The sequence below is a fragment of the Lepisosteus oculatus genome, chromosome 14 (genome assembly GCF_040954835.1).
Source record: "Lepisosteus oculatus isolate fLepOcu1 chromosome 14, fLepOcu1.hap2, whole genome shotgun sequence".
NCBI lineage: Eukaryota > Metazoa > Chordata > Actinopteri > Semionotiformes > Lepisosteidae > Lepisosteus > Lepisosteus oculatus.
The window spans coordinates 43,742,939-43,755,383 of record NC_090709.1 but is presented as its reverse complement, the minus strand read 5'-3'; the positions used below and the strand labels follow the sequence as shown (position 1 = coordinate 43,755,383).

The 12,445-nt window shown below is 48.4% G+C and overlaps 1 protein-coding gene and 4 non-coding genes across 5 annotated transcripts; 4 read left to right on the top strand and 1 right to left on the bottom strand.

Moving 5' to 3' along the window:
- The first annotated feature begins 790 nt into the window (after window positions 1-790).
- trnaf-gaa (transfer RNA phenylalanine (anticodon GAA)) lies at window positions 791-863 on the top strand. Its single transcript has one exon. It is a non-coding gene; the product is annotated as a tRNA-Phe (tRNA).
- Window positions 864-972: 109 nt separating this feature from the next.
- On the top strand, window positions 973-1,045 carry trnav-aac (transfer RNA valine (anticodon AAC)). Its single transcript has one exon. It is a non-coding gene; the product is annotated as a tRNA-Val (tRNA).
- A 6,233-nt stretch (window positions 1,046-7,278) lies between these two features.
- Window positions 7,279-7,334, top strand: LOC138243789 (U7 small nuclear RNA). Its single transcript, XR_011192407.1, has one exon. It is a non-coding gene; the product is annotated as a U7 small nuclear RNA (small nuclear RNA).
- A 306-nt stretch (window positions 7,335-7,640) lies between these two features.
- LOC138243290 (histone H4-like) lies at window positions 7,641-7,952 on the bottom strand. The gene has a single exon (XM_069198883.1). It carries the CDS (start codon window positions 7,950-7,952, stop codon window positions 7,641-7,643), a length of 312 nt encoding a protein of 103 aa, XP_069054984.1.
- Window positions 7,953-8,706: 754 nt separating this feature from the next.
- trnay-gua (transfer RNA tyrosine (anticodon GUA)) lies at window positions 8,707-8,794 on the top strand. The gene is given in 2 exon segments: window positions 8,707-8,743; window positions 8,759-8,794. It is a non-coding gene; the product is annotated as a tRNA-Tyr (tRNA).
- Window positions 8,795-12,445: the final 3,651 nt, after the last annotated feature.

Below are 12,445 nucleotides of genomic sequence, written 5' to 3'. Positions count from 1 at the left end.
GTACAACTTTGAACTAGCAAATGGAAGAGGGCTAAACCCCCTCTCTTTTAGCCCAGGTTCGATCTGTCTCCCAGAATCACCAGGGCGCACGAACACACACACACCCGTGCCGTTGAAGTGCTCTGCTTCATTTCTAAGGGCAACTCAACATTCACTCCTACCCCGAGTGCAGAAAAGACAGCATCCACAGCAACAACAGCTCAGGTCTCTGCACAGGAGCTAAGCTGCCCTCATCTCCTCTGCTCTGCGGCTCCTGCGGAGTGGAGTCCTGCCTGGAGCCGTGTTTGCAGGCGGCGGCTCCCCGCGCCCTGTCTGTGCGTCGTGTCCAAGAGCTCCTGGGAGGAAGAGAGAGCCCTCCCACTCGGGGGCTTTTCCACGGTCTGTGTGAGGAGGGGCGGGTGTGTCCAGTAGCTTATCGAGCGGAAGCCTGGGGCGGCGGAGAGCTGTGATCGTGCAGACCTTGAGGTGTCACCTCTTTGTCTGCTTTCCCGCCCCCCCTCCGCCCAAGCTCTGCTCCAAAGTAGCCCGGCAACCCCTCACACCTGCACGTGTCACAACCTAAGGTGCGGTCATGAGACACCCATGGGGTGTCGTTCTGTTCTTGCTAATTGTTTCCTGCCCGTCGCAGGCAGGAGTCCATGCGAGGAAGATGCGCTGGACAGAGCTCAGAGGGCGCAGCTGGGTGGCTTTCCTTCTGAGTGACGTTCCTGCAACACTGTCCCGCTACTCTTGGTGCGCTCATGCCACAACAGAGGAAGGCTGGAGCAGGTGGCTGTGGGATTTGCGCACCGCCGAAATAGCTCAGTTGGGAGAGCGTTAGACTGAAGATCTAAAGGTCCCTGGTTCGATCCCGGGTTTCGGCATTTTGTTTCATCGCGCCCTTTGTTCCTCTCTCCAGCGCCCCCTGCCTAAAGTGACGCGTCCCTTTCTCAGCCCGAAACGCAAGCGAGACACCAGCAGCAGTCCCTGCAGGTTTCCGTAGTGTAGCGGCTATCACGTTCGCCTAACACGCGAAAGGTCCCCGGTTCGAGACCGGGTGGAAACAGCCTCGTTTTGCACGCTCCTGTACTTCACAGAGGTCTTGAGCGACCGGTCATTTGTTCCCAATGTATTTCCGGTGCCTTCGTGCACTCTTGTACCAAACGCACGTTCCTTCTGTACGCGGAGCCGATCATTTGCAATTGGGCTGTGCCGACAGACCAGGACGAGCACTGTCGGCTCAAAAGCAGCGCAGGACCTGCAAGAACAACAGAAAGATTAGCATCCAGCGGGGGCTTCTTAGTGAGCTCAAGATCTCATCAAGAATCGGCTCCAGCAACAGGGCTGGGTGCATTGTTCCATTCTCCGACCACTCTCGGTGTAAACAAGTCCCTCCTGGTCTCTGCTTGAATTGCACTTTCCTGCGTTTGCTTTGGTGTAACTGGCTTCCCCTGCATGGGCGAATGTGAAGAAGATCCTTAGTAAGTCATTGAAGAAAACCGAGAAGAGGTCGGAGTGGCCTCTGTCGTTCATGAACGATCCAGTCAGGCAGTACTCCTCTGTAAAGCGCCGTTCGTTCACATCGATTGGCTTTTTTTTGCCTTCATTCGTGCAAGTAGTAAAAGCAGACGCCCCTTTAGGGAGCCTGTCAGCACCCGGAGATTTCCCCTTCTGTAAGCTCTCCATAGCCTCTCAGCTCTTCTACTGTCAAATCCCCCTCAAGTACTTCCCTATCTTCTTCACTCAAAACGTTTTCTAGCTTTGAGGTAAAAAAATGAATTTCTTCATCCTTTACCTCTGTAGAGCTGTACAGTCTTGAGTAGAAGTGTCACGCCCTCTGCAGCCAGAGGGCGGTCCTTCTCTGTCCTGTCCCTAGTTTCTGGTCTGCTGTCCTTCCTGTCCCTCTCTTTCCCTTAGGCTATATATTTCCGGGTCTTGCACTCTGTCCTCGCTCAGCACTGACGTTCGGATGTCCTGAGACCCGCCTAGCACCAGGGCGCCCCACGTCCGCTCCCTGAGGGCACAGGTTTCTATACGGCATTCCTGAACTCTTTGCACTAATGAGCCCGGGCCTTTTTCCCGTCTCGCCGCTACGCATATGGGTCTTTTTCCACACTTCTGCTCCCCACGGTTAGTCCCTTTGGTTGTCCGTGACAAGAAGGCCTCGATGCAGGAGAGGATAGCACTCAGCTCTGTACTCTCTCTTCCCTCCTCATCAACTACACTTTCCATGACAGACTTGGAGCCTACCACTTTCCTGAAAAAGAAGCGAGTACACTTCTCATTTTCTTCCAAGAACTGCACTCTGCTTCTTAACAGCACTCCTCGACTGCTTTCTTCGACTATGCTCCGGATGTTTTTTTTTAAAAGGGTGATATCCTCGAGCACATCGAAGCCACTGTGCAGCATCGTGTAGAGACGCTGCAGCTGCCTCTGTTTCCTGGCTAGCACTCCTCTCCGTCTGGCAGCAGCCTTCCTTCCCTCAGCCATGAAAAAGGCCTTTGTCCTAACCTTCACCTCCTCCCACCACTCTCCTACTGACCCGTACAGACACTGCAAGGACAGCCACTGTGATAGTTTCTCTTTGTAGCGGGATATTACCCCCTCGTTCTCTAGCAGCTTTGTGTTGAGTTTCCAGAGGCCTGGGCCAAAGACAGTCCCGCCCTGGAGTTCCACTCTACACCCTAAAGCCTGATGATCTGAGAAGAAGACAGGCTGAAGAGTGACCCCAGCAACTTTCACTCTCTCTGAGACAAAGCAATAGTCAATTCTGGAGCTGCTATTCCTCCCTGACCATGTATATCCTGCTGTTGTGGGATATATACATCTATATGTGTCTGAGAGTTTAAAGTCTTGAACTAAGTTTTGCAGGGCCAGTGAGCTGGAATCCGATTTTATCAGCCTTTTGGCTAAGATCAAGTTCAAGTGGCATGCCCGCAGTTCTTGTCTTTCCAAAGTTCTAGAAGGCGATCGAAGATCCTGAAGAGTGCTTGAGCTGGTATCGCCCTAGGTTGAGCCTAGGGGGTTAAGGCCAAGCAGCAGCTGAGCTGGGTGGGATCCGGCAGCAACGTTCTCTCTCTCTGCTCTCTCCTCTCCCCTCCCCCTTTCTCTTGCTCCGCCTCCTTGGCCTCTTGGCTGGGAGTAAGTACTCGTGGCCTGCCCGCGGTGCTTGCTTTCTTCCTCGAGACTCAGAAGCGCTATCCGCTCCCTTTCTCTCTCTCCTCCTGCGCCTGCACCTAGCTGGGCTTTGCACACAAGGACAAAGTCCAGGGCTCACTCGCTGCTCCTTTAGCAGCTAAACCCTCCTCTCCACAGGACCTTGCTCTCTCTCTTTCTCTCCTTTTTTCTTTTTTCTCCTTTCCAGATGGCAGACAAGAAGACACTGATCCGGTTCCACTGGACCAAGAAAACAGAGGCGATGCCAACTGCGAAATCCTTTTTCATTACCTTCCTGAGAGGGATCCTGCAGTTGGTGGCCGGAGATCTCTACTGCCTGCAAGACAACAAGGCAGAGAGATACATGGAGGCCTACATGGCCACGGTCGCCTCATATGAAAAGGCAACGAAAATGATCAGAGAAAAAGGTAAGCACCCCCGTTTCTCAGATTTCAGGCCGGAGCCTATGAGGAAGACAAACCAGAGGACCATCACAGTCCTCACATACAACCCTTACTTGTTGCCAAAAAGTGCGACGGATGCGGCGCCGAGGGACACCTCCTTCACCAATGCAAGGTAAGCAAACCTTCGTTTGCGCAGGTGGTGGAAGCCGGCCGGCAGAAACCAGTCTCAAGACAAAGGGAGAGAGGTGAGAACAAAGAACCCGCACCTCCCCCGCAGAGAACCGAAACTGCCGAGGCCACACCCCCAGCCGCACCAGTGCCACAAGATGGCCGCCAGGACGACGGACAAAATGGCTGACCGGAGGAAGGGCCCTAATAACTCCCAGCAAGAAGGGTAAGAGAAAGCGGGAGAAGAGATGCAGGGCGGATCCACCTTCGGAAGGACAAAAGAAAAGAGTGGTAAGGGAGAACCGTTTCCTCTAGGACTAGAACTTTCTTCCCCCGAGGCCCAGGAACAACCAGAGGAGGCAGCCCAGGAAGAGGTAACCCCCTCCCCCGAGGCCCAGGGACAACAGGAAGAGGCAGCCCAGGAAGTGGAGCCCCCCTCCCCCAAGGCCCAGGAGCAACTGGAGGTCCCCGAAACTCCTGGAGAAAGGGAAGAAAAAAGCCTTCCCGAAGCGGTGGCGGAGAGTATCCTCGAGGAAGACAAGATTACTTTGAAGCCGCCCTGGAGCCGGGACTGATGGTAGGGCTGGACCTGTCCAGCATGTTTACCTTTCAGTCCCCAGCGAGACCTGGAGGGAGCCCAGCATATTCCCCCCAGGACCCGAACGAGAGTAGTTACATCTAGGCTAAACAGTGCCCCGATGTAGACTCCCAAGTTTTCCACTGTAAGCACAAAGAGAGGAGGTTCAACTTTCACTTGTTTAATCATGATTGTGAAACTTACCTTTCTAACAACTAACGTGAGAGGGCTAAGAGACCCGGTGAAAAGACGGGGAGTCTTTCATGATCTGGCCTCAAAGTCTTTCTCAGTTTGTTTCTTACAGGAGGTCCACCTGAAGGATGAAAGCGACAAGCTGACATTCTCCAGGGAATGGACGAAGGGAGAATCATGCTGGAGCGTAGGAGGGGTCCACTCTTCCGGAGTGGGAATCCTCCTCGGAAACCCAGAGATGACGCTGGTTTCCTCCTTCTCGGTGGTGCAGGGCCGGATCCTGGTCGCAGACATCGACTGGAGGGGGCAGAAGTTGAGAGCAATTAACGTCTATGCTCCGACGGAACCCTCTATCCGGAAGGAAGTGTTTGCTGACCTGGCCAGCTGCTGCACCACCAAAAGACAGGTGGTGCTTGGCGGGGACTTCAACGTCGACCGGGAGAAGGGGAGCGATGCTAGCTTGGCAGAGCTGGAGTCGCTACTCAAGCAGTTCTCCCTGGTAGACGGTTTCAGACGGTGCCGCGCTAACGACGCCAGAACGACATGGAAAAACTCCCGGGGAGTGTGCAGCCGCCTGGACTACATCTTTCTGCACACGACCTGCTCCCTGGAGTCGGCGACGGTGTCCCCGGAGTGGTATTCCAGCCACAAGCGCTTGACGGTGATGGCTAACACCAACCTGCCGGCATTCAGTCGTGGGTACTGGAAGCTGAACCGGGAGATACTGGAGGAAGACGACTTCAAGGCACTGTTCCGTAAAGACTACGCAAGCTGGGTCGATCTGAGAAACGGCTGCAGCTCCGTGGTGGAATGGTGGGAGTCGGTGAAGGACAGGACCCGAACCCTGGCGCAGACGTACTGCAGACGGAAGGCGGCCAGGGAGAGGAAGGAAGCTGCACGACTCCAGAGACAACTAGAGGAGGAGTACAGCTCGGCTAACGGGGGAGGAGCCTTCAATTCAGCCCGGGCACGGGACCTGAAGGAGAGGCTCCGCAAACTCAATCAGGTCCGAGGAGCCCAGAAAAAGAGGGTGATCCACGGCCTGAGACGGGGAGATGGAGAGGAAGTGCTGGACGAGAGCGACAAGGTAGAAGCGGCCACCGCTTTCTACACGGAGCTCTTTTCAGAAAAGCAGACGGAGGTGGAGGCAGGCGATGCTTTTCTGGAGGAGCTGAAGGCACGAGTACCGGAGGAGGTGAGGGAGGACTTGGAGGGTCCGATCGCGGCCGAGGAGCTGAAGGCGGCGCTCTTGTCCATGGAGAATGGCAAGGTGCCGGGGCCGGACGGACTCCCAAAGGAACTCTACACCTGCTTCTGGGACACCCTGGCGGCAGATCTGGTGGAAGTGGCGCAGGAGATCTTCCGCCGGGGGAAACTCAGAGACACCATGAGGGAGGGCATCATCTACCTGCTCTTCAAGAGCACTTAGCAGAGACGGTGAGACGGGACCCTGTCATCGACGGCCTGGAGATACCGGGAGGCGCGGGGGAAACCCTGAAGATCTCCCAGTTCGCTGACGACATGACGCTGTTCCTGAGGTCGGACAGGGGGTTGAGGAGGGCCGTGCAGGTCATGGAGCAATACTCCAGAGCCTCGGGGTCGAAGCTCAACCGCCGAAAGAGCAAACTGAAGTTCTTCGGGCCCTGGAAGCACAGGACGACGGCGCCGGAGGGTCTCGAGCTCTGCACGGAGCCCCTCAAAATACTGGGGGTTTCCTTCCAGAGCCAGGACAACGAGACCAACAACTGGACCGAGAGGATCGCCAAGGTGAACGCGAAGCTGGGTCTGTGGAAAACGCGGTAGCTGTCCTACACAGGGAAAGTGATGGTGTTGAAAGCAGACATCCTGCCGGCTTTGGTTTACCTGGCGGTGGTGTACCCGCTGCCGGCCAGACTCAGACGAGCGCTGCAAGGGATGATCTTCGGCTTTGTCTGGGGCGGCAAGTACGAGTACATCACGAGAAACCGGATGTGTCAGCCGGTCGAGGAAGGGGGTCGAGATGTCCCACATTTCCCCCTGAAACTCGACTACATCTTCTACTGCAACCTCTGTCGGGCGCTGCGGGAGCCCATCGGACCTCAGGAGGAGGACGAAGCGCCTAGTCGCCAAATGGGGCATCCCCACGGCGAGGGAGCGCTGGAAAGGACTTTGGGCCCTATACAGGGATTAAAGGACAATAGCGAGTGGTAGGTTTGGAGGGACTCTCTTAATTGCGCAAATCCGCCCCCACTTGCAAAGATTGATAACGGACAATCAATCTCCGTTACGCCGTTGTTTTTTATTACATGGAGTGTTAATATGTGTGAGATGTTCCTTTTGAGATGTTTTTTTTGCGGAATAAAGTATATTTTGTAGAACAAAAAAAATCTTATGTCATGGTTTACAAGTTATCTGTTGAACTACATTCTTATAGGTGTGGTCACAGTCCATGTCATTTGTTTACGTTTTTGTTTCTGCAGCAACTGTTAGATGAAATGTGCTAATATGTAACCTAACTCCAGTGTGAATAACTAGAAGAGGGGAGCAGCTCCATTCCAGACCAAGGGAGCTTTGAGATTGGCTGGGCCAGATCTCTCATTTGCATATCTGATTTGGAAATACAACACTAAACCCCCTTCTTGCATGGATTTAACTTGCTGTATTTAACAATACTGTGTATTGCTACTTATTTTTTTATGATAAGTGGTGATTACCAGTTGACAGGTTTTATTTGTTGAATTATAAATGGTTTTGTATTATCATCCTGAATGGCCTGTACTCAAGGTTTGGTAGGGAATGTGTTTTCATTTCATTTACCACATTGAATTTTTGCTCTTTTAGTATTTGTCTAGAAGGCTTTCTGAAGTCAGGAAGCCCATTTATTTGGTGAAAAATGATTCTGTATTAATATTAATATTTCTCATACAACATAAATAGGGTCTTTTGTGAATAAAAAGATCTTGCACTTGGAAATCTTGATAAAGCTGTGTGCTTCCATACACTCGAGCAGTTTTGATTACTAATATTTGACCTTAGGTGTGGGAACGGGTCTTTTTTGCAATTTGATTTCCAATTGATCAGCACAGTATAGAAAATAGACCCATAAAGCAACCTCAGCAGTGACAAATGTCACTGGGTCACTTGGGTTTATACGTCGGGGTCCGGTAGTGAAGCTCCTCTCCTGTTTAGCCTCCGAAGCCGTACAGGGTGCGGCCCTGGCGCTTCAGCACGTACACCACGTCCATGGCGGTGACAGTCTTCCTCTTGGCTTGCTCGGTGTAGGTGACGGCGTCGCGGATGACGTTCTCCAGGAACACCTTCAGCACCCCGCGGGTCTCCTCGTAGATCAGCCCGGAGATCCGCTTCACTCCCCCACGGCGAGCCAGGCGGCGGATGGCGGGCTTGGTGATTCCCTGGATGTTGTCACGGAGAACCTTATGGTGACGCTTAGCACCTCCTTTCCCGGGTCCCTTTCCGCCTTTGCCTCTTCCAGACATCTTCTAGTTATCAGCTGTGAACACGACACACACTGCTCATCTTTGATGTATAATAGACATCTTTCTTTGATGTCTATTATACATCAAAGAAAGATTTTTATAGGTGTAGAAACTAGTAAATAAAGCCAATGATTTGTTTTAGAAATGTATTCTTAAAATATACAATTATTCACACCTTAACAATATGTAGTTCAAAGTATACATTATATACAATATTGTATTCAAATGTCTAATCATTATAAAAAACACAACTAGTAAACTTCAGTTACAAATTCTAGTAACATGGCAATATATATATATATTAATGACAAACACAAACTAATTACATGAACACGCTAATATTTAACTCAAAACCACATTTCGATTCAAATATAAATTTTTAAAATTTACAACTTCTTTATTTCCACGAAAATATTATTAATGTAGCACAAACGCTACTTTCTAATAAAGACAGAAAGAAACTGTTTGTTTTGTGTCTCATGGTGATCCTCCTCTCAAGACTAATGAAATGTTTAATATGATCCCTCGAGAAAAAAAAGGAATCAATTTCCGCCTGTAATGATTGATGCCCCATCAAACATTTTGTAATATCCCTGGAAGTTTATACAGTAGAATCCTGGTTCGTGGCTTAAATTCAAGGTAAATGAGACTAAGGAAACGAGTTGGAAACTTGATGTCGAAGTGGGATTTAAATCACCCATTTCACATTTTACTTCATTGGGCAGTATGTTCCAGAAAGCAATGCCACAGCATTCCTTCGATAGCTCAGTTGGTAGAGCGGAGGACTGTAGTGGAGTCAACAGGGAATCCTTAGGTCGCTGGTTCGATTCCGGCTTGAAGGAAGGTGCTTTTCGTGTAATTTAATCAAAGAGTTAAAAACGTTTTATTCAGACATTGATCAAAAGCTCAATAATCGACTAAGCAAAGGCTCCTGTTCCGAATTCAGCCCACGTCTGATTGTCTTGTTTTGGCCAAGATCTGATCTTTGAATTAAGGGACTACACTGTCTGCTTTGTAATTCAAAAATACATACAAATGTCAAGTTTTTTGTAGATATAAAGGTGTTCTCTGTTTTCAAAGGATAGTTACTTAATTGGCATAATGATTTGGTATTGATTTTGTATCGTTGTATTATAAAGTTTGTGCTTTCTGTGTTTTTATCATATTGTGAACTTATTTTTTAAACAAATGCTTACAAAGGCAAACACGGCACACATCTGTTTATACCAGCGGTGAATTGTACATTTTTATTAAGTACAAGCTACTGTGCACTTCTGGGAGTATAACAGGTTCGATATAAAGTGGCAAAAATATAAAAGGGGAAAATACCCCAGACTGCATGTAAAGCCCTCGTTGTGACTGTTTTAGATAAAATGGCGTACTGTGCACGAAATGTTGCAGAAACACAATCTGATATTTTGATACAGGTAGGCCAGCGCTTCCAAAGCACAAAAATTCGTATTCTATATTCTGGTCGCTTGCAGATTAGAATGGCATATGTTTAGCAATAATATTATTTATGGTACCTGAAAGTTTCAGGTTGTTGCACAAAGCTAAGGTATGCGTATACGTGATCTGACAACTGGAATCAATTTCCTGTCGTTAAACTCTGTTTATTTTTAAGTTGAGGCCCAGGATCCAAATCTTCAGTTCTGATTTTTTAAAGTGATATCTTTCCTTCCTGTCGTGGAAGTCACACGATGTGAGCAATTGTTTTTTTTACGTTGCGATCCAAAGAGCCTCAGACGCACAGTCTAACAGTAACCAAACCAGAATGGATTCTGCTGGGAGCCGGGCTGAGCTCATTCTCACTCCCTGTGCTGAAAACAGAATTAGCTCTTCCCCGAACATCGTCTACAGATCACTTGTGCGCTTTTAACCTTCTCGCAGCTACGGGCGAGACTGACGCTCATGATATGAAGGCACCCGCTGGAACACATTCTCTAACTCTTACAATCGCGACAGACTTCGCTTTTTTAAAAAAAAGTAGATATAGCCCTGAAAAAAGCATTAGCTTTATCAGTTTTTACATTAATCTATTTTGAATCAAAGTTTGATTTTTTTTATTGCATTTTACATTATAATAATAATAATTATCATCATCATCATTATTGCTTACACTTATATAGCGCTGTTCTGGATACTCCACTCAATGCGCTTTACAGGTAATGGGGACTCCCCTCCACCATTCTCCTGAATGATCACAGAGAGTGAGGACCTCGGTTTTACGTCTCAGCCGAAGGACGGCACCTGATTACAGTTTAGTGTCCCCGTCATTGTACTGGGGTATCAGGACCCGCATGGACTGCAGGGTGAGCGCCCAGCGACAGAAACCAGACGTGTGTCGGGCTCGGCTGTGAGCAGGACAATGACGTCACGGGGACAAAGTAGAGGAAATCAAAACGGTTCTATAAAAGACCTGTGTCAGCTGTTGGTTTGCAGTCTGGACTCTAAATCCTCCGATCTGATTTTAAATCTTTCTAATACCTGAGCGGCTTCTTCCGAGTATTTATTTGTATACTTATTAGTAGTATGAAGGATGTGACAAATTTATGATTTCTTGGAACAAAATGGTTTTTATTTGCATTTGAAATGAAGCGGAATTTTAGCGCGACACACAAACCCTTTGTCTTTTTTAGAAAGTAATTTTTAAACAGACATAAATGTAGAAAACTTGTTTTATTTTAGCACTACAATAGCAGGGTCAGTGGCGTAATGAATAACGTGTCAGGACTTCCATCAGAAAATTATACTGTAGGTTGGACTGCCGTCTGGCTTGTTTCGTTTATACCACTTACATTCTTTTATATAAATGAACTCCACCTGAAAGCTATAGAACACACTTTAGGTAAGTTGTCTGCAGCCTCATGCGAATTTCGACAACTTACCCAAAACACTTGTAAGAAAACCGGTTCAGGGACGCCAAATATGTAATCATAGTGGCTCTCTGAAGGCACCAGTTCTGTAGGGTTTGGGCATTTACTGAGACAACTATTAATTGTAGCAGTAAATCACAAAGTTGATTCTTTTGATGGCTTTAGAATCCAACCATGCGACATAACTCAAACAACGCACACACACAGGTACTAATACACGAGGATACATTTATTAATACATAGAATATGCATGTAAACCTAACAGATCTTATCGAGAGGGTTATCAGAATACAAAAGATATATATTCAATCAGTTACAAAGAGTTACATATATCAAGAGGACATACATTCAGTATATCATTCATTTAGACCGTTTCGTAATTGAACTTGGTTACAACTTCTACATTAGATACTCAAAACAAGTACATAACTCTTAAGAATTAAATTGATATCAACTGGTTGGGATAACAATTGAATTCTCGAGCTGTAATGCATTGAAGTTGAATACTCATCCAATCTCTGGGGATTCAGATCTCCTGCGGGCACAGAGAAACACTCTTTGCACTCCGCGCTCTCTGGCTCCGTGCCAGGCTGTGCTGTGCGGCTTGCGACGGTGCGCTGCTGATGCTCACTGTTGGCTTTAACTAGCAAAGTTTGTGCACAGGAGAAAAGATGACTGTGGGTCCCAGCAAGTCAGGAAGAGGACCGGTTCATTCCTGATGAAGAGCTAGTTCTGAATAGTGATTCAGCTGTCCACAGTTCCGACCTGTTCACGAGGCCTGCTGCTGGTTACTCTCTGGCAACCTCCACTCTAGACTCTTAGAACAAAGGAAGGTTCTGGCACTCGGACACACTAGCCGTTCCGTGGTTGTCCGGGCTGAGTCTCAGGATGGTCAGGAGGCGCTCTGCGAGAATGTCCTGCCCTTGGGAGCCTTCTGGTCCTGGGCCGTCCTGCCCTGGAATTCTCCTTTGAATTCCCTTTAGAACAGTCCACAGAATCCTCTCCAGAATCTTACTGAATCTCGTTGAATCTCTCAGGCTCTCTGTGTTGCCTGTTTTTACCTGGAGGAACTTCAGCTCATTGATTGGCTGAAAGTTCCATGGGCATCAGAGTCCCACGTGGGTTACTCCCTAGACAGATAGGCGCCAATGGATGACCATTGATCATGATAGCCAGGCTTAGCTAAGTGCATCCCCTTTTGGGAGCTGTCTTTTATCAAAGGAACCCTAAATCAGCCTGCATGGTTTCTCTGTGGCTGCACCACAGAGATGAACAGAGAAATGAGGCCTCATTTGGGAAGGCTCAGAACACTTAATTCTTTCTTATTAATAAGCCTTGCCGCTACATATCCCCCCTTTTTGAAGGTCATGAGGTCCTGAGGCATTGTTGCCTTCAAAACAAAACAGAGTTAAGTGATGTCCCTTGCCATTAGAACATTAATCTTAAATGTCCACATTACTCCTCGAGAATTCATACCGGAACAAGCATTGGATACAAACAGGATGAATAACATCTGGAGTATGTATAAACACGGTAGGAGACATTATCTAAGTGTAGGAATTACACATCAGGAAGTTCACTGTCAATATCTGATACCTCTGTAGTAGATATTTGGGA